The sequence below is a fragment of the Oncorhynchus keta genome, chromosome 15 (assembly GCF_023373465.1).
Source record: "Oncorhynchus keta strain PuntledgeMale-10-30-2019 chromosome 15, Oket_V2, whole genome shotgun sequence".
Lineage (NCBI taxonomy): Eukaryota > Metazoa > Chordata > Actinopteri > Salmoniformes > Salmonidae > Oncorhynchus > Oncorhynchus keta.
In genome coordinates, this window is record NC_068435.1 from 21,754,855 (window position 1) to 21,780,175 (window position 25,321).

General features: G+C 44.9%; 1 protein-coding gene across 5 annotated transcripts in view; it reads left to right on the plus strand.

The window, feature by feature from the left end:
* Window positions 1-25,290, plus strand: part of LOC118394596 (cyclin-Y-like) — a 39,571-nt gene extending 14,281 nt beyond the window's left edge. For 2 of the 5 annotated variants that reach the window (XM_052463678.1, XM_035787947.2), the window contains 11 exons: window positions 17,129-17,203; window positions 17,965-17,985; window positions 18,732-18,766; window positions 18,900-18,923; window positions 19,285-19,379; window positions 19,483-19,518; window positions 19,636-19,693; window positions 19,854-19,973; window positions 21,276-21,442; window positions 21,740-21,902; window positions 22,234-25,290. In XM_052463678.1, coding sequence (XP_052319638.1) covers window positions 17,129-17,203; window positions 17,965-17,985; window positions 18,732-18,766; window positions 18,900-18,923; window positions 19,285-19,379; window positions 19,483-19,518; window positions 19,636-19,693; window positions 19,854-19,973; window positions 21,276-21,442; window positions 21,740-21,902; window positions 22,234-22,350 — 911 coding nt within the window. In that variant the 3' untranslated portion in view covers window positions 22,351-25,290. The remainder of the gene's footprint in view (window positions 1-17,128; window positions 17,204-17,964; window positions 17,986-18,731; window positions 18,767-18,899; window positions 18,924-19,284; window positions 19,380-19,482; window positions 19,519-19,635; window positions 19,694-19,853; window positions 19,974-21,275; window positions 21,443-21,739; window positions 21,903-22,233) is intronic. The other 3 variants (XM_035787949.2, XM_035787948.2, XM_035787950.2) reach the window with 3 other exon arrangements.
* Window positions 25,291-25,321: the final 31 nt, after the last annotated feature.

The following is a 25,321-nucleotide window of genomic DNA, read 5'->3' on the forward strand; positions in this document are numbered from 1 at the left end:
TCTCTGTCTCTCTCTGTCTCTCTCTCTGCCTCTCTCTCTGTCTTTCTCTGTCTCTCTCTCTCTCTCTCTAGTGTGTCACCACTGTTTATGTTAATGTTAGTCCGTGTCGGTCCGTGTGTCCCAAATGGCACCATCCCTACATGTGTTTGCCACCTGGATCCGTGTGTGTGTCCGTGTGTGTCCGTGTCGCCCGTGTGTGCCGGTCCGTGTGCCGGTCCGTGTGTGCCGGTCCGTGTGTGCCGGTCCGTGTGTGCCGGTCCGTGTGTGCCGGTCCGTGTGTGCCGGTCCGTGTGTGCCGGTCCGTGTGTGCCGGTCCGTGTGTGCCGGTCCGTGTGTGCCGGTCCGTGTGTGCCGGTCCGTGTGTGCCGGTCCGTGTGTGCCGGTCCGTGTGTGCCGGTCCGTGTGTGCCGGTCCGTGTGTGTCGGTCCGTGTGTGCCGGTCCGTGTGTGCCGGTCCATGTGTGTCGGTCCGTGTGTGCCGGTCCGTGGAGATAGAAACAGAAAAGTCACACTGGGGTAATTCTCAGGTGGAAACTCTGCATAATGCTCTACTTTTGACTAGAGCCCTATGGGTCTTGGTCATAAGGGCTCTAGTCAAAAGTAGTGCACTGTAAAGGGAATAGGGTGCCCCTAAATCTTTGTTAAAGTTTACCAGCAGTGCTGGCTGTGAATTCCATTAATGTTCCACAGTTGACTCCCGATAAGTGTGCTGCAGTTCACCACAAGTCCCAAATACATACATGTTCTATAATATACTGTATCTGTGTCACCTTTAACCAAGGTGATGAATTTACCTAAACACACCATGTTTACATTGAGCTGTAAAGACAGGGTAACTGACTGGCTTTACACCGCTCTATCTCATGAAGAGAACATAACTGAAACCAGTTGAACCATACTATTCAGGCCAAACAATTGTTTTTGTGTCATAATACTTGTTTTGAGTAATAACATGGACTAATTGTCAACACTCTCAGGGCTGATTTCCCAGACATACATTTTCCATTGAAAGTTTTTCTTAGTCCAGAACTAGGCTTAATCTTTGTCAGGAGTTTAGCTACTTTCAGATACTCTACTAATGCCTGGGCCATAAACGTTACATTCCTGATATTCATACTACTCTTCCACAGTCAAATGCATTTCCTCAATGACCTACTATTTATATTTTACCATATAAATCAATGAAAGAAAACCAGAAATGTAATGAAGCTTTTACAGTGGTTCGCCCTGTAATGAATAATTGTATTGCACATCTCAGTCTTTGCCAAAAATACTTCACACCTGGTCCTTACATTGAACACGCGCGCTGACTCACCTTATTTACATAAGTGTTCAGATCCTTTGATATGAGACTCAAAATTGTGCTCAGGTGCATCCTATTTTGGTTGATCATCATTGAGATGTTTCTACAACTTTATTGGAGTCCACCTGTGGTAAATTCAATTGACTGGACATGATTTCGAAAGGCACACTCCTGTCTATATAAGGTCCCACTGTTGACAGTGGACGTCAGAGCAAAAACCAAGCCATGAGGTCGAAGGAGTTGTCCGTAGAGCCCTGAGACAGCATTGTGTCGAGTCACAGATCTGGGGAAGGGTACCAAAAAATGTCTGCAGCACTAAAGGTCCCCAAGAACACAGTGGTCCCCATCATTCTTAAATGGAAGAAGTTTGGACCACCAAGACTCTTCCTAGAGCTGGCCGCCCGGCCAAACTGAGCAATCGGGGGAGAAGGGCCTTGGTCAAGAAGGTGACCACGAACCCGATGATCACTCTGAGTTCCTCTGTGGAGTTCCTCTGTGGAGATCGGACAACCTTCCAGAAGTATAACCATCTCTGAGGCACTCCACCGATCAGGCCGTTATGGTAGAGTGGCCAGACTGAAGCCTCTCCTTAGTAAAAGGCACATGACAGCCCGAGTTTGCCAAAAGGCACCTAAAGGACTCTCAGACCATGAGCAACAAGATTCTCTGGTTTGACGAAACCAAGAATTGGCCTGAATACCTTCACATCTGGAGGAAACCTGGCACCATCCCTATGGTGAAGCATGGTGATGGCAGCATTATGTTGTGAAGATGTTTTTCAGTGGCAGGGACTGGGAGACTAGTCAGGATCGAGGGAAGGATGAACGTTGCAAAGTACAGAGAGCACCTTGATGAAAACCTACTCCAGAGCGCTTAGGACCTCAGACTGGGGTGAAAGTTCACCTTCCAACAGGACAACTACCCTAAGCACACAGCCAAGACAACACGGGAGAGGCTTTGGGACACGTTTCTGAATGTCGTTGAGTGGCCCAGCCAGAGCCTGGACTTGAAACCGATTGAATATCTCTGGAGAGACCTGAAAATAACTGTGCAACAACGCTCCCCATCTCACCTGACAGCGCTTGAGAGGATCTGCAGAGAAGAATGAGTTACTCCCCAAATATAGCTGTGCCAAGCTTGTAGCATCATACCCAATAAGACTTGAGGCTGTAATCACTGCTAAAGGTGCTTCAACAAACTACTGAGTAAAGGGTCTGAATACTTATGTAAATGTGATATTTAAGTTTATTTTATTTTATACATTTGCAAAAATCCATTGTGGGAGGATAACCAACCTTTCTATTAATGGCAATTCTAAGTGAAATAATCTGTCTGCAAACAATTGTTGGAAAAATGACTTGTGTCATGCACAAAGTAGATGTCCTAACCGATTTGCCAAAACTATAGTTTTTTTGTGGAGTGGTTGAAAAACTAGTCTTAATGACTCCAACCAAAGTGTAAACTTCCGACTTCAACTGTAGTTGCTCTATTGATGGTCTTAAACTGCAGTAATTTATGTCTGAGATTATATGAACATGACTGGGCATTCTAACGTAACATTCATTCGTCGTCATGAATTGCGTCTCCCAGGTCTTCCTCACATTTTAGTTTGACATGTTTTGTGTCATCGGGAAAAGCCTTTATCAATCCTCAACTTTAGAGGTTTGTCAGACTGTCTTACAATATTTTCAATCTTTTTGCTTGTCCAGTGTTTGCTGCACAGAGAAAATAGTGTTGTGTCTGCAAAAAGTCACCCCATCTCAGTCAGACTGGTCTTCCCTGGCTGCCTGACCCCCGATGAGACCCCTGTCACCATCTGATCCTGCTCAGATGAGGCATAACAAATAATTACATTGGTGTACATTTATACATTGTATTATCCATGAATAGAATCAATGGTTCAACAATTGAAATGACCATTATTCCCAGATCCCAGACTGTAGTCTACCCATCAACTCAAGATGGAACTTAGTATCTCCCACCTGTAGCACACGCTCCAGCAGGTATATCTCTCTAGTCACCCCCAAAACCAATTCTTTCTTTGGCCGCCTCTCCTTCCAGTTCTCTGCTGCCAATGACTGGAACGAACTACAAAAATCTCTGAAACTGGAAACACTTATCTCCCTCACTAGCTTTAAGCACCAACTGTCAGAGCAGCTCACAGATTACTGCACCTGTACATAGCCCACCTATAATTTAGCCCAAACAACTACCTCTTTCCCAACTGTATTTAATTTATTTATTTATTTTGCTCCTTTGCACCCCATTATTTTTATTTCTACTTTGCACATTCTTCCACTGCAAAACTACCATTCCAGTGTTTTACTTGCTGTATTTTATTTACTTTGCCACCATGGCCTTTTTTGCCTTTTCTCCCTTCTCACCTCATTTTCTCACATTGTATATAGACTTGTTTATACTGTATTATTGACTGTATGTTTGTTTTACTCCATGTGTAACTCTGTGCCGTTGTATCTGTCGAACTGCTTTACTTTATCTTGGCCAGGTCGCAATTGTAAATGAGAACTTGTTCTCAACTTGCCTACCTGGTTAAATAAAGGTGAAAAAACAATACTAAATCCATTCACTGATTGTTATAATATAATGCTAAATTGTACGGACCAACTCCATTCCGTACAAATGTGCGCAACCGCAACATTCAAACGAGGCTACAAAGAAAACTAATGGGACTGTAGCAACTGTGTTGACTTCAAAATCAGGGGTGTGAACTAGGTTTCTATTCAAGCGTTGATCGATATGGTAATGGCTCTATAGTGTTGGACAAAAGTTGAAAAAACGGACCCTCCGTTACAATATGACACGCCACGATGTAACGTACAGCACGCATAAAGCATCTATTTCTGTCTTACAATCTCACTCCACCTCTCTCATCATTTAAAAACAAGAAATGGACAGTGACGGAGGTAAGGGGGGATACCTAGTCATTTTTTGCATCATCATTGCATGCGATCATCATTCTCAAAGCCGCTGTTTACTTCTAAGATCACTTTAGCACCGTCCTAAAAACCGATTCAAATTTGGTATGTAATGACACATTATATAAACTCTTTATAGTGTTTTATTTACATTTTAGAGGCGATAAGGTGATAAGTTGGACAGATCGAGTGGAAAAAAAGCAATTTTCCCACAAAACATCTCTCCTTCTCACTATCACGCATTAGTCTCGCTTCCCCACCCGCCATTTTTAAAAAGACCCGACGGGGCTCATTGCCTGCTTGAATTATCCAGAAACGGGCAGCGTTTAGGTCATGTAATTGATTTTGTTGGAAAGGGGAGAAATTGTGCTTTACAATGGTATTGACATTACAGTTGATCTGGAAGTATTATGTTTTTGGGGCGCTAAAATAAGGGCAATTGTACGGACCAAGGCGATGTACAAGGTTACGTGAGTTTACTTTACTAGCTCAGAACTAGGAATATTTTTTCTTCTTCTGCCAAACAGCAGTTACTTTGCCCGCTAGATTAGTCAACTAAAGAATGGCCATTTTCTGCTCTGCTGGCTTTTACAACTCAGAGAAAAAGACAGCAGCTGCCTCTGTTCATCTCTCCCGAGCTGGTCCTATACTATACGCCAGCCTTTCAGAAGCTTTGCCTTTACACAGCCTGTCTGCAAGCTCTATGGTGACTGTACGGTCCTAAATCCACCGGAAAACAGCCTACCCAGAATGTGGGTTTCACGCCCTGACCATAGTAAGCTGTTTATTCTCTGTGTTGGTTGGGGCGTGATAGTGACGTGGGTGGGTCATCTAGGTGAATTTGTATGTCTATGGTGGTCTGATATGGTTCCCAATCAGAGGCAGCTGTTTATCGTTGTCTCTGATTGGGGATCATATTTAGGTAGCCATTTCTCCATGGTTATTAGTGGGATCTTGTCTACATTTAGTTGCCTGAGTGCACACCAGTAGCTTCATGTTTCGTTTGTGCTTTATTGTTTTGTTTTTTGGGTGAGTTTCAGTTTATTAAAATATGTGGAACTCTACTCACGCTGCGCCTTGGTCTACTCATTACTACAAACGTGACAGAAGATCCCACCAACAAAGGACCAAGCAGTGTGCCCAGGAGGAGGAAGTATCCTGGACTTGGGAAGAGATCCTGGATGGGAAGGGATCCTGGACTTGGGAGGAAATCCTGGCGGACAGGATTGCCTTCCTTGGCGGGAGTCGCCTAGGAGCATGAGAGGACAGCAACGACGTCGGGGTGGAAGCTCACAGAAACCCCAATAATTTTTTGGGGGGAGCACATGGAGCCAGTCAGGGAGTCGAGTGAGGAGCTCGATGCAAGATTCCGGAGAGAGGTGCTGGCGTTGAGAACGCTGCAGAGCGGGCGTGCTGAGGTGCGTGTCATCAGCCCGGTGTCACCTGTACCGGTCCCACGCATCAGATCTCCAGTGCGCCTCCACAGTCTAGTACGTCCTCTGCCTCCTCTCCGCACTCGCCCTGAAGTGCGTGTCATCAGCCCGGTGCCACCTGTACCAGTCCCACGCATCAGGTCTCCAGTGCGCCTCCACAGTCCAGTACGTCCTGTGCCTCCTCTCCGCACTTGCCCTGAGGTGCGTGTCATCAGCCCGGTGCCACCTGTGCCGGTCCCACGCATCGGGCCTCCAGTGCACCTCCACAGTCCAGAGCTTCCGGGAACAGTTCCCAGTCCGGAGCTTCCCGCGAAGGTCCGCAGTCCGGAACCTCCTGAGACCGTCCGCAGTCAGGAACCTCCTGAGACGGTCCGCAGTCCGGAACCTCCTGAGACGGTCCGCAGTTCGGAACCTCCTGAGATGGGCCGCAGTCCGGAACCTCCTGAGACGGTCCGCAGTCCGGAACCTCCTTAGACGGTCCGCAGTCCAGAACCTCCTTAGACGGTCCGCAGTCCGGAACCTCCTGAGACGGTCCGCAGTCCGGAACCTCCTGAGACTGTCCGCAGTCCGGAACTCTACTCACGCTGCGCCTTGGTCTACTCATTACGACAAACGTGACAGTGGGGGAGGGGGTCATGCACCCCTGGGATTAAGTATAACTTTAGTATAACTGAAGCTTTAAGTGAGAGGTTTAATGCTGTAACAATTAATCATTTTTATCCCCCCAAACTTGTAATCATTATATAAATAAGCACATTTAATTTAGTCACAAAAAGTGTTTTGTTTGTTACATCCCTGTCAGTGAGCATTTCTCCTTTGCCAAGATAATGCATCCAACTGACATGTGTGGCTGATTAAATAGCATGATCATTACACAGGTCCACCTTGTGCTGGGGACAATAAAAGTCCACTATAAAATGTGAAGTTTTGTCACACAACACAATACCACAAATGTCTCTTGTTGAGGGAGCGTCTAATTGGCATGCTGAGTGCAGGAATGTCCACCAGAGCCGTTGGCAGAGAATTGAATGTTCATTTCTCGGCCATAAGCTGCCTCCAATGTCGTTTTAGAGAATTTGGCAGTACGTCCAACCGGCCTCACAACCGCAGACCATGAGTATGGCGTCGTGTGGGCGAGCGGTTTGCGGATATTAACATTGTGAATAGAGTGCCCCATGGTGGGATTATGGTTTGGGCAGGCATAAACTATGGACAACGAACACAATTGGATTTTATCGCTTGGCAATTGAATGCACAAAAATACCCCAACAAGATCCTGAGGCCCATTTACTTTAGAGGTATCTGTAACCAACAGTTGCCTATCTTTATTCCCAGTCATTAAATCAATAGATTAAGGCCTAATGAATGTATTTCAATTGACTGGTTTCCTCATATGAACTGTAAAATCTTAGAAATTGTTGCATGTTGGTTTATGTTTTTGTTAAGTATAATTTGAAAAATGAGTCATCTGGAGTAGGTAGCGACATAAGTAAATAAGTAAACAGTGATATGACTAAAGCGTTAACCAGTGTAATTTGAGTAAATAGACAGGTATTTACCTCGCCATGGTTGCAAGGTCTTGTCATTTTTTTTTTGTTCCTTGCTGTAGAAGGAGCAGGCTGGCCACAGAAGGTGTCTCAGCTGCATTAGATCCTACTGCTTGACAACCTGCTGTCTGACAACAGAATTATACTCAGAGTAAGAAAAGAAGGACAGTGTCAGATTGAGACAGAGGGAAAGAGGTAGACCTACAATGCTGATTATCCCTCTGTCAGTTCAGTTGTCAGTGGTGTTGAGCCATGTCTCAGGTGACTCTCTCTCATGGCGCCCAGAAACAGGTATGGCTGCATACTCTGTGATAGCATAGGCTGCTGTTCCCCTCTCTCTGCCAATAGCTCTATGGTAGTGCTCTATGGTAGTGCTCTGTAGTGGTGCTCTATGGTAGTGCTCTATAGTGGTGCTCTATGGTAGTGCTCTGTAGTGGTGCTCTATGGTAGTGCTCTGTAGTGGTGCCCTGTGGTAGTGCTTTGTAGTGGTGCCCTGTGGTGGTGCTCTGTGGTAGTGCCCTGTAGTGGTGCTCTGTGGTAGTGCTCTATGGTAGTGCTCTGTAGTGGTGCCCTGTGGTAGTGCTCTGTAGTGGTGCCCTGTGGTAGTGCTCTGTAGTGGTGATCTGTGGTAGTGCTCTGTGGTAGTGCTCTGTGGTGTGCTCTGTGGTAGTGCTCTGTAGTGGTGCTCAGTGTTAGTGCTCTGTAGTGGTGCCCTGTGGTAGTGCTCTGTAGTGGTGCTCTGTGGTAGTGCTCTGTAGTGGTGCCCTGTGGTAGTGCTCTGTAGTGGTGCCCTGTGGTAGTGCTCTGTCGTGGTGCTCTGTGGTAGTGGTAGCCCTGTGGTAGTGCTCTGTGTGTAGTGCTCTGTAGTGGTGCCCTCTGGTAGTGCTCTGTAGTGGTGCTCTGTGGTAGTGCTCTGTAGTGGTGCCCTGTGGTAGTGCTCTGTAGTGGTGCCCTGTGGTAGTGCTCTGTAGTGGTGCTCTGTGGTAGTGCTCTGTAGTGGTGCCCTGTGGTAGTGCTCTGTAGTGGTGCCCTGTGGTAGTGCTCTGTAGTGGTGCTCTGTGGTAGTGCCCTGTAGTGCTCTGTAGTGTGCTCTGTGTGGTGTTCTGTGGTGGTGCCTGTGGTAGTGCTCTGTAGTGGTGCTCTGTGGTAGTGCTCTGTAGTGGTGCCCTGTGTGCTCTGTGGTGCTCTGTAGTGGTGCTCTGTGGTAGTGCTCTGTAGTGGTGCTCTGTGGTAGTGCTCTGTGATAGTAGTGCTCTGTGGTAGTGCTCTATGGTAGTGCTCTGTAGTGGTGCTCTGTGGTAGTGCCCTGTAGTGGTGCTCCTGTGTGGTGCTCTAGTGCTCTGTAGTGGTGCCCTGTGGTAGTGCTCTGTAGTGGTGCCCTGTGGTAGTGCATTGTGTGGTGCCCTGTGGTAGTGCTCTGTAGTGGTGCTCTGTGGTAGTGCCCTGTAGTGGTGCTCTGTGGTAGTGCTCTGTAGTGGTGTGGTGCCCTGTGGTAGTGCTCTGTAGTGGTGCCCTGTGGTAGTGCTCTGTAGTGGTGCCCTGTGGTAGTGCTCTGTAGTGGTGAGTGGTAGTGCCTGTAGTGCTCTGTAGTGTGCTCTGTGGTAGTGCTCTGTAGTGGTGCTCAGTGTTAGTGCTCTGTAGTGGTGCTCTGTAGTGGTGCTCTGTGGTGCCCTGTGGTAGTGCTCTGTAGTGGTGCCCTCTGTGGTGCTCTGTGGTAGTGCCCTGTAGTGGTGCCCTGTGGTAGTGCTCTGTAGTCCCTGTGGTAGTGCTCTGTAGTGGTGCCCTCTGGTAGTGGTGCCCTGTGGTAGTGCTCTGTAGTGGTGCCCTGTGGTAGTGCTCTGTAGTGGTGCCCTGTGGTAGTGTCTGTAGTGGTGCCCTGTGGTAGTGCTCTGTAGTGGTGCTCTGTGGTAGTGCCCTGTAGTGGTGCTCTGTGGTAGTGCTCTGTAGTGGTGCTCTGTGGTAGTGCTCTGGTAGTGCTCTGTAGTGGTGCTCTGTGGTAGTGCCCTGTAGTGGTGCTCTGTAGTGGTGCTCTGTGGTAGTGCTCTGTAGTGGTGTTCTGTGGTGGTGCCCTGTGGTAGTGCTCTGTAGTGGTGCTCTGTGGTAGTGCTCTGTGGTAGTGCTCTGTGGTAGTGCTCTGTGGTAGTGCTCTGTGGTAGTGCTCTGTAGTGGTGCTCTGTGGTAGTGCTCTGTAGTGGTGCTCTGTGGTAGTGCTCTGTGATAGTCCTCTGTAGTGGTGCTCTGTGGTAGTGCTCTGGTAGTGCTCTGTAGTGGTGCTCTGTGGTAGTGCCCTGTAGTGGTGCTCTGTGGTAGTGCTCTGTGGTAGTGCTCTGTGGTAGTGCTCTGTAGTGGTGCTCTGTGGTAGTGCTCTGTAGTGGTGCTCTGTGGTGGTGCCCTGTGGTAGTGCTCTGTAGTGGTGCTCTGTGGTAGTGCTCCGTAGTAGTGCTCTGTGGTAGTGCTCTGTGAGTGCTCTGTGGTAGTGCTCTGTGATAGTGCTCTGTAGTGGTGCTCTGTGGTAGTGCTCTGTAGTGGTGCTCTGTGGTAGTGCTCCGTGATAGTCCTTTGTAGTGGTGCTCTGTGGTAGTGCTCTGTGGTAGTGGTGCTCTGTAGTGGTGCTCTGTGGTAGTGCTCTGTGATAGTGCTCTGTAGTCGTGCTCTGTGGTAGTGCTCTGTGGTAGTGCTCTGTGATAGTCCTCTGTAGTGGTGCTCTGTGGTAGTGCTCTGTGGTAGTGGTGCTCTGTAGTGGTGCTCTGTGGTAGTGCTCTGTGATAGTGCTCTGTAGTCGTGCTCTGTGGTAGTGCTCTGTGATAGTGCTCTGTGATAGTCCTCTGTAGTGGTGCTCTGTGGTAGTGCTCTGTAGTCGTGCTCTGTGGTAGTGCTCTGTGGTAGAGGTCTTCATGGGTCCAAAAAGTTGGATCTGTTCCGTAATGGACCTGGGGCTTTCCTACCTGGACCAGATATGCATAAATACATGTTTTAAATATAGAGACCCGCGAGAGGGAGAGAGGTGCCGTTCCAGCAGGCAAGGAGGGGCCGTACTGTGAGTGAGTGACACTGGGAGGAGGGAGTGAGATGCTATAGTAGACTAATCGCTGCCATAGCTAGGTTATTTATCATCAAATACTATTTACCTAGTACCTGTCTTGGACTGCATCAAACCGGGAGAAGCTAGTTAAGCTAGCTAACTAGGCTAACTGAGGCTGCAGTGCATGTGCTTTCTCATCCTACAGTTACAAATAACAACAACTCCATTCAGAATATTAAGTAGCAGCCTGCCTGTTGGCTCCTGGTATTTGTAGACTCCATTAACTAACCATCTTCCATTGATTAGATATCTCCTCATTTTTGCCACACACTGAGCGAGGCTCTATGACCGTAACCTATTGCCGCTTTGATGACTCATGATTGGCAAACAACAAGCTACACGCGCCACGCTCCACTCTCGTGAAAAGCAAGAGGAGCAGCATAAATGATCAAATATCTCTTTCTTTATACACTGCAGCAGTCTCGTTCTGATCTGTATGGTCCCTTCCGGACAAGTTTGTTAAAATTACACATACCCGAGACCCGTGACAATCCGATCAGATCACACCTGTGACATTATTTAGAATTCTGGATCCGGACCCGCTCGAGTCCCAGATCGGGTCTATACTCTGTGGTGGTGCTCTGAGTGGGCATCAACAGGCATGGAATAAAATGCTAAACTCTCATATCCTTCCTGTCTGCATGCTGTCAGGGATGATGCCAATTCATCTACACTGGAATGTGTCCCAAATGGCACCTAGGGCTCTGGTCAAAAGTAGTGCACTAGGGATTTGCGATGCAACCCACTGTGTACTGCAAAGTGAAAGGGGAAAATGAAGTGTGTACCATCTTTTATTGAAATTGATTGATTACATATAAAATGAATGGATTAAGGTTCATGGATTTACCGTATTGTGTACTTGAATCTATTTAAAAACAGTTTTGCTCTACAGAAAAGAGACTTATGTTGGTACCTTTCTTTACCTTTATTTAACTAGGCATGTCAGTTAAGAACAAATTCTTATTTTCAATAACAGCCTAGGAACAGTGTTCAGGGGCAGAACAACAGATTTGTACCTTGTCAGCTCGGGGATTTGAACTTGCAACCTTCCAGTTACTAGTCCAGTTACTAGTCCAACGCTCTCACCACTAGGCTACCCTGCCACCTTGTCCATGGTGCAGAACTGCAGGGTTTTGTTTCCGTCAGAGGATTGCCTGACCCCCTTTCGCTAATATTGTTCAAGTGACCTCTGCCTCTGAATACCTCCTGGTTCTAATTTCTGAATGTGTTGAAACGTCTCTCAGTGTAATACTATGGGTCTGTGTCCGAAAGGGGACCCTATTCCCTATTTAGTGCACTACTTTTGACCTAAGCCCTATTAGCCCTGGTTAAAAGTAGTCCAATATACAGTGAATAGGATGCCATTTCAGACACAACCTGGGTTTCTGTTGCATAAGTGTGCTAAATTGACGGAATGGCTGTGTTTTATGCAAGACTAATCCACACTGTCAGCCCATTTAGAGTTGCCCCACGTCTCAGCGAGCTAACGAAAATTATAACCAAAAGAGCCTCTCTCAGCTCTGGCACACCCCTCCGGGTCAGTTGGCCTACAGCATGCTCTCTGTCTGGGTTGCCGCCAGGTCATATCCCTCTGCTGCTGACTAACACCTCAGACCTCTTCATCAGTAGCCATTTGTTGTATTCAAACAAGATGATAAGAAAAAACAAGAAATAAACGACACAAGGCAGAAAGCATATTTTTCCTTTTAACACCCCTCATAGCAACTCCTTTGCAGCTTGTCATTGACTGTTCAGTTCTGTGTTATATTGTTCTGTAATCTACTGTCTGGGTCTGGGTCTGCCTGCCAGGGGAAGGGATACAGTAGAGCTGTGTGCATACCAAATGGCACCCTATTCCCTTTATAGTGCACTACTTTTAACCAGGGCCCAATAGTGCACTATAGGGTGCTGTTTGGGCCACTGTAGGAGTTAGAGGATCTCCCTGCATTCCTGGCAATTCTTTATTCAGAATTGACCAAAAAAGGCTCTTCAAGGTACTCCATTTCAGTACAAGGCTAGCTTTGAGGGACTTTTCTCACTCTTGAGTATGAAGTTGGCCTAGCTTTGTGGTTTGAATTTATTCTATTCAATTATTTACGGTAGTCCTGTTGTTTGAGCATGAAACCCCCATTTCCTGGTGTTGTTGTTGTGGAGCTGTTGTTGTGGAGCTGTTGTTGTTGAGGTGTTGTTGTGGTGTTGGTGTTGTGGTGGTGGTGGTGTTGTTGTGTTGTTGTTGTTGAGGTGTTGTTGTGGTGCTGTTGATGTGTTGTGGTGTTGTTGAGGTGTTGTTGTTGTGGTGTTGTTGAGGTGTTGTTGTTGAGGTGCTGTTGCCTCTGGAAAAGTAACTATGTGAGGGCTAGAGTAGCGTTCAATGGTATCAAATGTATATTTTCAGACATTATCATGGAGACTTCATTATGATACACAGTCCAAATGAATGGTAGCTATAGTGGCTTGTTAGTATCCTTCAGTACCTTTTTCCCCATCAGGGTAATTTACCATACTATAGCATATGTATAGCATATGAGTGTAACTATTTGTTTGATGTGAGACATGAACGCCCATCCGTAACTCATATACAGACTGTAATTTTCATCATAGGTACACTTCAACTATGACAGACAAAATGAGGGGAAAAAATCACATTGTAGGATTTTTAATGACTTTATTTGCAAATTATGGTGGAAAATAAGTATTTGGTCAATTACAAAAGTTTATCTCAATACTTTGTTATATAGCCTTTGTTGGCAATGACAGAACGTTTTCTGTAAGTCTTCACAAGGTTTTCACACACTGTTGCTGGTATTTTGGCCCATTCCTCCATGCAGATCTCCTCTAGAGCAGTGATGTTTTGGGTTCTGTTGCTGGGCAACACGGACTTTCAACTCCCTCCAAAGATTTTCTATGGGGGTTGAGATCTGGAGACTGGCTAGGCCACTCCATGACCTTGAAATGCTTCTTACGAAGCCACTCCTTCGTTTGCCTGGGTGGTGTGTTTGGGATCATTGTCATGCTGAAAGACCCAGCCACGTTTCAGTGAATAGGATGCCATTGCTGATGGAAGGAGGTTTTCACTCAAAATCTCACGATACATGGCCCCATTCATTCTTTCCTTTACACGGATCAGTCGTCCTGGTCCTTTTGCAGAAAAACAACCCCAAAGCATTAAGTTTCCACCCCCAAATCAAATCAAATCAAATGTATTTATATAGCCCTTCGTACATCAGCTGATATCAAAGTGCTGTACAGAAACCCAGCCTAAAACCCCAAACAGCAAACAATGCAGGTGTAAAAGCACGGTGGCTAGGAAAAACTCCCTAGAAAGGCCAAAACCTAGGAAGAAACCTAGAGAGGAACCGGGCTATGTGGGGTGGCCAGTCCTCTTCTGGCTGTGCCGGGTAGAGATTATAACAGAACATGACCAAGATGTTCAAATGTTCATAAATGACCAGCATGGTTGAATAATAATAAGGCAGAACAGTTGAAACTGGAGCAGCAGCACAGTCAGGTGGACTGGGGACAGCAAGGAGCCATCATGTCAGGTAGTCCTGGGGCACGGTCCTAGGGCTCAGGTCCTCCGAGAGAGAGAAAGAAAGAGAGAATTAGAGAGAGCATATGTGGGGTGGCCAGTCCTCTTCTGGCTGTGCCGGGTGGAGATTATAACCTCTTAGGCCGCCCCATCCCGCATGTGGGATCGTGACTACAGCCTCAAGCTCATTACCATAACGCAACATTAGCGATTTCTAAAAATTGCAAATGAAATGAAATAAATATGCCTGCCCTCAAGCTTATCCTTTTCTTAACAATCCTGTCGTCTCAGATTTTCAAAATATGCTTTAGAACCAGAGAAAATCAATAATTTGTGTAAGAGTGGTGATAGCTAGCTTAGCATTTAACGTTAGCATTTAGCACGCAACATTCACAAAAACCAGCAAAGGGATCAAATAAAATAATATACCTTTGAAGAACTTCAGATGTTTCAATGAGGAGACTCTCAGTTACATAGCAGATGTCCAGTTTTTCCTGAAAGATGCTTGTGTAGGACACAACGTTCCGTTTTGTTACTATGCATTTGGCTACCGAAACTAACCGAAAATTCAGTCACCTAAACGTCGAACTTTTTCCCGAATTAACTCCATAATATCGACTGAAACATGGAAAACGTTGTTTGAATCAATCCTCAAGGTGTTTTGTCATATATCTCTTCATTGAAATGCCGTCCCTGGAAGCGTGCATTCTTCTCTGATTCGGATGGAAAAATACTGGTACCTGACTTTTGCGCACCAATTTCCACGCAGACACCGTGCGGGACACTTGGTAATTGTAGGCTCTTATGGTCAATCTTCCAATGATATGCCTACAAATACGTCACAATGCTGCAGACACCTGGGGGAAACGATAGGAAGTGTCCGTTCATTCCTGTCGCATTCACAGCCATATAAGGCGATCATGGAAAACGTGCCTCCAGAAATCCTGTTGATTTCCTGGTCACTCAAACATCTTGGTTTTGCCTGTAGATTTTGTTCTATGGCACTCACAGTGAAAATCTTTGCAGTTCTGGAAACATCAGAGTGTCTTCTTTCCAAAACTATCAATTCCAAGCATAGTCTTTTCGTGACAAAATATTGCGCTAAAAACGGGCACGTCTTTTTATCCAAAAATGAAATACTGCCCCTATAGGTCTAACAGGATAACAGAACGTGGCCAAGATGTTCAAATGTTCATAAATGACCAGCATGGTTGAATAATAGTATGGTGTTCTTTGGATGCAACTCAGCATTCTTTGTCCTCCAAACACGATGAGTTGAGTTTTTACCAAAACGTTATATTTTGGTTTCATCTGACCATATGACATTCTCCCAATCTTCTTCTGGATCATCCAAATGCTCTCTAGCAAACTTCAGACGGGCCTGGACATGTACTGGCTTAAGCAGGGGGAGACGTCTGGCACTGCAGGATTTGAGTCCCTGGCGGCGTAGTGTGTTACTGATGGTAGGCTTTGTTACTTTGGTCCCAGCTCTCTGCAGGTCATTCACTAGGTCCCCCCGTGTGGTTCTGGGATTTTTGCTCACCGTTCTTGTGATCATTTTGACCCCACAGGGTGAGATCTTGCGTGGAGCCCCAGATGGAGGGAGATTATCAGTGGTCTTGTATGTCTTCCATTTCCTAATAATTGCTCCCACAGTTGATTTCTTCAAACCAAGCTGCTTACCTATTGCAGATTCATTCTTCCCAGCCTGGTGCAGGTCTACAATTTGGTTTCTGGTGTCCTTTGACAGCTCTTTGGTCTTGGCCATAGTGGAGTTTGGAGTGTGACTGTTTGAGGTTGTGGACAGGTGTCTTTAATACTGATAACAAGTTCAAACAGGTGACATTAATACAGGTAACGAGTGGAGGACAGAGGAGCCTCTTAAAGAAGAAGTTACAGGTCTGGGAGAGCCAGAAATCTTGCTTGTTTGTAGGTGACCAAATACTTATTTTCCACCATAATTTGCAAATAAATTCATAAAAAATCCTACAATGTGATTTTCTGAATTTGTTTTTCTCATTTTGTCTGTCATAGTTGAAGTGTACCTATGATGAAAATTACAGGCCTCTCTCGTCTTTTTAAGTGGGAGAACTTGCACAATTGGTGGCTGACTAAATACTTTTTTGCCCAACTGTACCCAGGTCGTGATGTAGATAATGCCCTGAATCGCAAAGCATGAATCATTATTCAATGTCTCTGTGAGAGTGAAGAGAAACAAACAACAATTTATATATGAGTACTAGAGGGGACAGCAGATAACACAAACAATACACAGGGCTCTGGTCATATGTAGTGCACTATGGAATAGGGAATAGGCTGTCATTCGGGACGCATCCTATGGCGCTTCACTGTTAAGGCAGCTCACTCTTTCATTTCCTATAGCCTATGTGACTCTGTCCCCTGTGTTTTTCAGAAAAGCTATTAATTAGTATTTTAATTATATTATTATTATTGATCAACGTCGGCAGGTAAAAGCCAATTTATGCTTGATCTGAAAATGTGGTCGGAGGCTCCGTGTTGATGGTGTGATGCAATTGCGAAGCCTCCGGAGGCATGCAGAGGCCAAATTGAGCTTCATACCTCACTACCGTGTGTCTCTCAAAATGTGTAACAATGCAGAGGGCTCCGTATAGCTCCACATTGACATGATTGGTTGATGGTAGGTGAGGGCAGGAGGTCCTGTATAAACACAGACTCATCCCCTTGACAACTTCCTTCACAACAGCTCTATATGTATGACACATATAGCCTCCTGTCTGTCTATGGAGTCCATCTGAACTGTACTGTGCTGGTTTGGATATTTTCTTTTCACATTGTCCTTTCCAGAACGCTTCCAGCAACTATCGTGGATGTGTAATCAGGCCAGCCCAGTACAGCTCTGCTTGGTTTGGCTCGGTTTGGTCCTATTGTGTGAATTAGGCATGTGGCTATGTTCTGTCTGATGCCATATACTGGCTGGATGAGTTAACAACAAGGCCAATGCATGGATGAGAGAGAAACTTTGGGTATAAATGTAACCTTTGAAATGATGTCATCTCACCCCTACATTTTGGCGGTCAGTTGTAAGTTGCATGTGTTTGTCTACAATGAAATGTTTTCATATTCAACAAGAGGGTGTTTTTCTCTCTCTTGCAAAACATTTGTGTTGCAACTTGAGGAACTCCACACATCTGATCCGACAGGTTAATATTTAGGTTGTGTCTCAAATAGCACCCTATTCCCTGTACCGGGGCCCTAAAGTGAAGGGAATAGGGTGTTATATTCAGTAACTGACAGAGTGATTGTCTTTGTTTTCTCAGAGCTGAACATGGAGTACAACCCCTCTGACCATCCTCGGGCCAGCACAATATTCCTCAGCAAATCTCAGACGGATGGTGAGTGGCTCTCAATCAATCAATAAAAAATTACGAATCTTTGACGTCACTCAACGGGTGCATTTAATGTGGACATACTGGTAGGCCCTGTACTCCATGTTCAGGACTTTAGCTTAAACCAGGATTGCGTCCCAAATGGCACTCTATTCAAATGGCACTCTATTCCCTACATAGTGCACTAGTTTTGACCAGAGCCCTATGGACCCTGGTCAAAAATAGTGCACTATATAGGGAACAGGGTGCCATTGGGGACGTATCAGGGTTTCTTCCTGAGCATGTGACCTGACCAAGAAAACACACAGGTTTATCAGGGAAAACTCATGGATACTGGCAATACAGTATAACCTCTGTATTATGTTATAAAGTAGGATATTCCCAGATCACAAGACTGCTTCCAGTGAACACAGCCAGCTCAGCTCTGTGTGGTAATGTATGCCTTGCCCTGGGGTGTTTCCCTAGAAGTACTACAGTATCTACAGACTCTGGGATTCTCATCCTATCACACTGTTTTTCACTGATAAATCTTTCCATTTTACTAGGAAGGATTTTAGAACAACACAGTGATTCTAGGAACTTTGAGTCATGCTTAGCTATGTTATACTGTAACAAGACAGTATTAGCATAGCAGGTTAAGTGACACAATTGTCCAGGATAGAAGCTACATTTGATACATACTATTGTATTAAAGTGAGAGCCAGTGATAGTTGTGTGTTTGAGTTGAACCGGTAAATTAAGTAGATGGCTTTTGGTTTGTTTTTCAGTGGAGTTATCCAGCAAAAGTGGTGAGTAGTGTATATGTACAGTAATACTGAGTGCTTCTGTTTCCCCCTAGCTGTGGAGTAATGTCTGCCTCTAATACTCTCTGTTCATAACCAGTCACCAGCCCTAACCATAACGAATCATCTCTGAAGTGTGATATTAACCACGTTGTCCTCTTTGTGCACTTAGATACGCTTCTCGCTGTGCAGTATGTTGCAAATAACGCATGTAGGGTCCATAGAAGCGTTGCTGTTTCAGTGCAGAATGTCTTGCTGAACATGCTGAAACTCTCATCCACCATTGTGCTTTGTTCTATTGCTTACGCAATCTCTAGGACAGTGGTATTGTAACTTTTTCAGCGGGAACCACATTTTTTTCACCAGAATTTCTGGGGACCCTATTTTTTTGGCCACGAATTTCTCGCAAACCCACCCCATCCCAAATCTAATGACAAAACCTTCAAATCTGTACATTTAGATTTTTACATCAACAAATAACCTTCAACTCATTACATTTTCATCTCTTATCAACCAATAAATACATTTACTCAATAACATTTTATTTTTCAAAATGTATCTTTCTCAAAAACATTTGTATATTGTCCCATAAAATAACCTGTACTCTTAATTTTTTGTAAAAACAAAATATCAAGATTTTGGCGACCCCACTGCAGTTCGTGACTCCGACATTGAATACCGCTGCTCTAAGACAATGCTGATAACAAAGGATAAAAGCCTTTCTCAATCTTTCTCTTCTTATCTCTGTTTAGTGCGTGAAAAAAGAAAGAGCCTCTTCATCAATCATGTGAGTATTAAATACGTATTAAATATAGATTCAGGCTAATATATTGTTTCCTTATATTGGACAGTTAGTCTTTGTAACGGATTCATAATAATGTATGAATTGCCCATGGTAATTCTTTACATTGTTTTACAAGTTAACACACATTGACGAGTCAAAGGTAAGGTACAACATTATTTATGTGTGTCCTCCATTGATCCATTTCATTGCTACTCATGTGACATCATGTTAAATTCATATAGTTAGGGCTGACTTGCATCATTCATGGTAACGTGTTAGGGGTGAAGGACCCTCTGCATTATTGACAATGATTAGCAATCTTTAAATAGTGAATACACAATTATGTCTTAATTTGCCACGCATGTCCATCGCATGCTACATTTGAGGAGGTAGCCTCAGTAGAAACCTTCTTTAATGTATCAATATGCCCTCTAGTAACAACATGCCCTCGACTAATGGTCAGCTTCTATAATTGCAGCAATGTAGAGATGTGTATTTGTAATTCCATTTCATTATTATAGCATGGATCAACTAGAAGAAAACACAGCTCCTGTTCCACCATCTTCCTGGATGACAACACAGTCAGTCAGCCCAATCTTAAATTCACCATTAAATGGTGAGTGTATGTCCCAGGTCCGTTTACATGGGTTGACCTATGGGACAGACAGAAAGTACTGGTTGTGACAAATGCTTTAACAGCTACCCTTCTTTCTTTACAGTGTATCTCTTGCAATATATTACCATATCAAGAATAGGTAAGAATACTCTTATCACTGTGAGCAAGCAATGCCTTGAATGGAGAGTTTGGTTAGCTTGTGTAACAATCCAGTAAAACATTTGACCTTTGAGCGTTCCTGAATGACCTGTTTCAGGGACACAGATGGAGGAATGCGGCAAGACATTTTTGACGAGAAGCTTCACCCTCTCTCGGTAACAGCCAATGCAATCAGTTCCTGTATTCATATTGACCCACTATGTGTGTGTGTGTGTGTGTGTGTGTGTGTGTGTATGCCTTTATGTATGAATCTATACATTTAGTTTTATACAGTGACCATGTTCGTATTGCCTTCATGTTCTTCTACTCTCTCAGAAATCTGAAGTGCCGTCTGACTATGACAAACACGACCCCGAGCAGAAGCAGATCTACCGCTTTGTCCGGACGCTGTTCAGCGCTGCTCAGCTCACTGCAGAATGTGCCATTGTTACACTGGTAAAGGAGGGGGACTGGTTGACTCCATTGTTTGCGTCCCAAATGGCACCTGACCCTGTACCCTACATAGTGCACTACTTTTGACCAGGTAGCTTACTAATGGGACACTTGTTTCATCAGAGGTGTCATAAATTAGACCTATATATTTTTAGAAAAGTTAATTCTCAACTCGTCTGACACCTTCTCAGACAGCGCAGACAGAACTCTCCACCAAGGTATTCTCTCCCCTTTAGCTACAGCCTTTTATGTTTGATCAACTGGTGTCTTGTTGGTTACTGCCTGTCTGTCTATCCTTGGTCAGACACGGGCTTGGAGTGTTCCTGTCTCAGGCTGATCATCATGTCAGTCAGTCTGTCAGAGGCTGTTAACTAGCCTGTGGTTGCTTCCCAAATGTCACCCTTTTCCCTATTTAGTGCACTTCTTTTGACCAAGGCCTATATAGGGAATTGGGATGCAGGCCAATTCTGTCAGAAGAAGCCTCCTAACTAGCCTGTGTCTGTGGGCGGCTGGCAGCCAGTGTCAGTGCCAGTGATATTCACTGACATGAGCAGCAGTGGAGGAAAATTAGGCCAACCGCCAGGGGCCAAAGCCAGTTAGCCACTGTGTCCTCTACTGCACGAATGTACAGTAAAAGGCCTGGGTCTACTAGTCTACTGCCAGAGGAACACACAGATGGTCTGCAGCCAGAGCAGAGCTAACGTCAGCATCACAGAAGCACATTCTCCACACACCAAGTGACATTTCGATGCATCAACGTTGTGGCCTTGTCTTCAATTTACACACATCCTTGTCTTCTCTCAGGAGGTCATCCAGAGAGGGCCTTGGGGGCTGAGAGGGAGGAAGGGAGGATGGCCCTGGGGACTGAGGGGGCTGTGTGGGAGTAGGGGTGAGGGAGAGTGGGATGGATGAGGGATCGGGGGCTGTGTGTGATTAGGGGGGAGGGAGGAGGGATGGGCGGGCTGTGTGTGAATAGGGGGGAGCTGAGGGGGGCTATGTGGGAGTGAGGAGAGGGAGGGAGGGATAGGGGGCTGTATGGGAGTAGGGGTGAGGGATGGATGGGGGGTGGTGTGCCTCGGGTGAGAAGAGGTGGGTTAAGAGGGATTTCACAGGAGGTTACTGTATGAATCAAGCTTCAGATACGGGTCAGATTTGTAATATGGCTCTGCGTGTGCCACGCATTATCAGGAGATGAACATACTATTTAGGCAATATGGTGTTATATGGGAAGCAGCCAATATCACAAAGTTAGTTGCCTTAATTACCTCATGACTTTAGTATTCATTTTCCCATGGTGTTTTTCAGGTGTACGTTGAGAGGCTGCTGACGTATGCAGAGATAGACATTGGCCCAGAGAACTGGAAGCGTATGGTACTGGGAGCCATTCTGCTGGCCTCTAAGGTCTGGGATGACCAGGCTGTTTGGAACGTAGACTACTGCCAGATCCTCAAAGACATCACCGTGGAGGACATGTAAGAAGAAAATAAATCAGGGACTCTTCTGCTGGCTAATTTCAGCTGCCCTGTTTTGCTGCTCACATTTAGTGTGTACACAGTGTTTCTGGAAAGCTCAGACTTTACTGACTTACTGTAGGTCGGACACTGTACCACATTGTGAAATCAAAACCATATACTGTACATTCAACAATTAGTTTTTACACTGATGTTTTGGATATGTGCCCCTAATATGTTGCTGTCGATCTCTAGGACAGTGAGCTGAGTGCCATCAATTGTTGTGAAAAACATATATTCTCAACTTTTTCTCAACAGGAACGAGCTGGAGCGTCAGTTTCTGGAGCTTTTGCAGTTCAACATCAATGTTCCATCAAGTGTTTATGCCAAGTATTACTTTGACCTGCGCTCACTGTCAGAGACCAACAACCTGAGCTTCCCTCTGGAGCCCCTGAGCCGGGACAAAGCCCAGAGACTAGAGGTGAGCCACTGCTCAATTTAGCTGTTTATCAATAACTATATTTATTTAGAAAGCCCTTTTTACATTAGCAGCTGTCACAAGGTGATTTTACAGTAGCCTGGCCAAGACCTCAAGAGAAGCAGAGGCTATGCAGTAGAGTGTAAGCTGGGTTACTATAGAGCACTTTGTGTCAACGGCTGATCTGAAAATGGCTTGTGTTGATGGCAGCTGAACCTCTGAATAGTCTTGGTTTAACACTTTAACTACATCTTTTAGTCTATGCCTGAAGGGCAGTAACAATTCTGTTCAAGCGAGTTTGTTTATCGATTCATCATGTTTGTTGCTCCTGCAGGCGATCTCAAGGTTATGTGACGACAAGTACAAGGATGCCAGGAGAGCTGCCAAGAAGCGCTCAGCGAGCGTGGACAATCTGGTCGGGGTGCGATGGGTCCCTGCCATCCTTTCCTAACAACCAGGAACATAGACCACACCTGAGACTGGGCCTGAGACTGTGCCTGAGACTGGGCCTGAGACTGGGCCTGAGGCTGGGCCTGAGGCTGGGATAGAGGCCAGCATGGTAAAATTCCCAGGTTTTCCAGAATACCTGATTGGAGGATTCCAGATTTCCTGCTGATTCCGGGAATCATCCAATGTGGATTCCTGGGGAATTTTGGAAAAGTTACCCGAATTCTGCAACCCGAACCTGGATAGACAGACCGACCTTGTCACAGATAGATGCCTTCACAGTGCCTCCGCTCCTGTAACACAGGGAAGAGCTCTCTATAGGACTGGTAGTTCACTGACTGTTAAGAGTAAGAAAAATGAAAGCTTCTTTGTGATACAACATAAAGATGACTGTTAAGAGATCTCATGACATCACAGTTTTCTGTGGACAGAAGCAGCCAGGTGACTATCAAGACCATCAGAAGTAGCCGGGTGACCATCAAGACCATCAGAAGTAGCCGGGTGACCATCAAGACCATCAGAAGTAGCCAGGTGACCATCAAGACCATCAGAAGTAGCCAGCCAACCATCACTGTGGAAACATTAGCTTTATGCGTTGTAGCAGCAAACCAACAGAGAAGTTGTCAGAAAACAACATTTCAGTGTCATTTGACCTCTTTTCCTGGGTCGTACCAAACGAAAGAAAAAGGACTGAAACGGTTGGATGACCTGAACTTGTCCATTAAGAAACGGTTTGCGTTGAAAAAGGTTTTGCTATGGCGTGCACTAATGAATACGATCATGGGTCCTAGACTGTCCAAGCTGGCGTGGCATGACAGACAGTTGGTTGCCTTTGGAGATGGTTCTGTTACTTTTGGTGAAAGGGTTTATATTCATTTTGTGTTCATAAGGCTGTTTTCACTGCCTACTGCTATAGCCGACCAAACCCAAGTACCTGCAGACATCATTTGATCAGGTAAAACAGCATTCTAGCTGTGCAGGCGTTTCTACTGGAGATCTACATTCAAATTCCAGAAACATTTAGTTCTTAATGAACACATTTATTTTGTTCATGTTCAAACAAGTTGACCATATTACTTTACTACCCACTGGGCAAAAACTGGTTGAATCAACATGTTTTCCACATAATTTCAACAAAACAATTCAATGTGATGACGTTGAATCAATGTGGAAAACTGATTGGATTTGAAAAAAGTATTTTTTTCACTGAACTTTTAACCTAAACTTTTTATGTAAATAAGAAATAGACATTGAACTGACGTCTGTGCCCAGTGGGTACCTTTCCACTAGTATATCTCCCTAGTTACTGTACATCCCAATACTCAGAATGTTATATTCAGATCTGCAGCTAAATTCACCAATGATTTACTACATGGCCAAATGTATGTGGACACCCCTTCAAATTCGTGGATTCGGCTATTTCAGACACATCTCTTGATGACAGGTGTATAGAATTGAGCACACAGACAAACATTGGCAGTAGAATGGCCTTACTGAAAAGCTCAGTGAATTTCAATGTGGCACCGTCATAAGAAGCCACCTTTCCAACAATTCAGTTCGTCAAATTTCTGCCCTGTTAGAGCTTCCTTGGTCAACTTTAAGTGCTGTTATTGTGAAGTGGAAACATCAAGGAGCAACAACGGCTCATCCACAAAGTGGTAGGCCACACAACCTCACAGAAAGGGAACGCTGAAGCGCGTAACGCGTAAGAATCGTCTGTCCTCGGTTGTAACATTCACTACTGATTTCCAAACTGCCCCTGGAAGAACGTCAGCACAAGAACTCGTCAGGAGCTTCATGAAATGGGTTTCCATGGCCCGAGCAGCCGCAAACCAGCCTAAGATCACCATGCGCAATGCCAAGCGTCGGCTGGAGTGGTGTAAAGCTCACCGCCATTGGACTCTGGAGCAGTGGAAATGTGTTCTCCTCAGGAATTAATCACATTTCACCATCTGGCAGTCCAACGGATGAATCTGGGTTTGGCGAATGCCAGGAGAACACTACCTGCCCGAATGCATAGTGCCAACTGTTAAGTTTGGTGGAGGAGGAATAATGGTCTTGGACTGTTTTTCATGGTTCGGGCTAGGCCCCTTAGTTCCAGTGAAGGGAAATCTTAACGCTACAGCATACAACGACATTCTAGACGATTCTGTGCTTCTAACTTTGTGGCAACAGTTTGGGGAAGGTCCTTTCCTGTTTCAGAATAACAATGCTCCCGTGTACAAAGCGAGGTCCATACAGAAATGGTTTGTCGAGATCAGTGTGGAAGAACTTGATTGGCTTGCACAGAGCCCTGACCTCAACCTCACGAACACCTTTGGGATGAATTGGAACGCCGACTGAGAGCCAGGCCTATTCAAGAAGAGTGGAGGCTGTTATAGCAGCAAATCGTGGACCAACATTAATGCCCATGATTAATATGTGTCCACATACCTTTGGCCATGTAGTGTAAATGTGAGTGATTTAGCTACTGTGAATGTGTCATCCACAGGATTCAAAGTAGGTTATATTGACAAGAAGGTGACCAATGAAAGGATAGAAATGGGTTATCATACTTGATACACCGTGTGAAACATGACTTGTGTTTTTTGTTTTAGAACTCAATGTTTTAAGCTACAATGTTTCTTTATTTGTTTAAGAACAAAAACCTGAACACTGAGCCAACTTCTATATAACATAGCTCCTCCAAATGTTATACAGTTTGATTTTGTCTAATAAATATATTAATATTGTTATATTCATGATCAACTTTTATTTGTGTTTTTTCATTTGTCAAGAAGACCCTACTGACAACTGAAGCACTACAATTGTATGAATTATTTTGAAAATAAACTGTACAGTGTATAATCAAGTATTAAAGTGATGATGCGATCATTAACTTAATTTTGAAATATTTATACGAAGGCTTTGATCCATGTTTGTAATAAAAGAACATGTATTTTGATTTTGATTAATTTCTTTTTGGGTGAAAACTA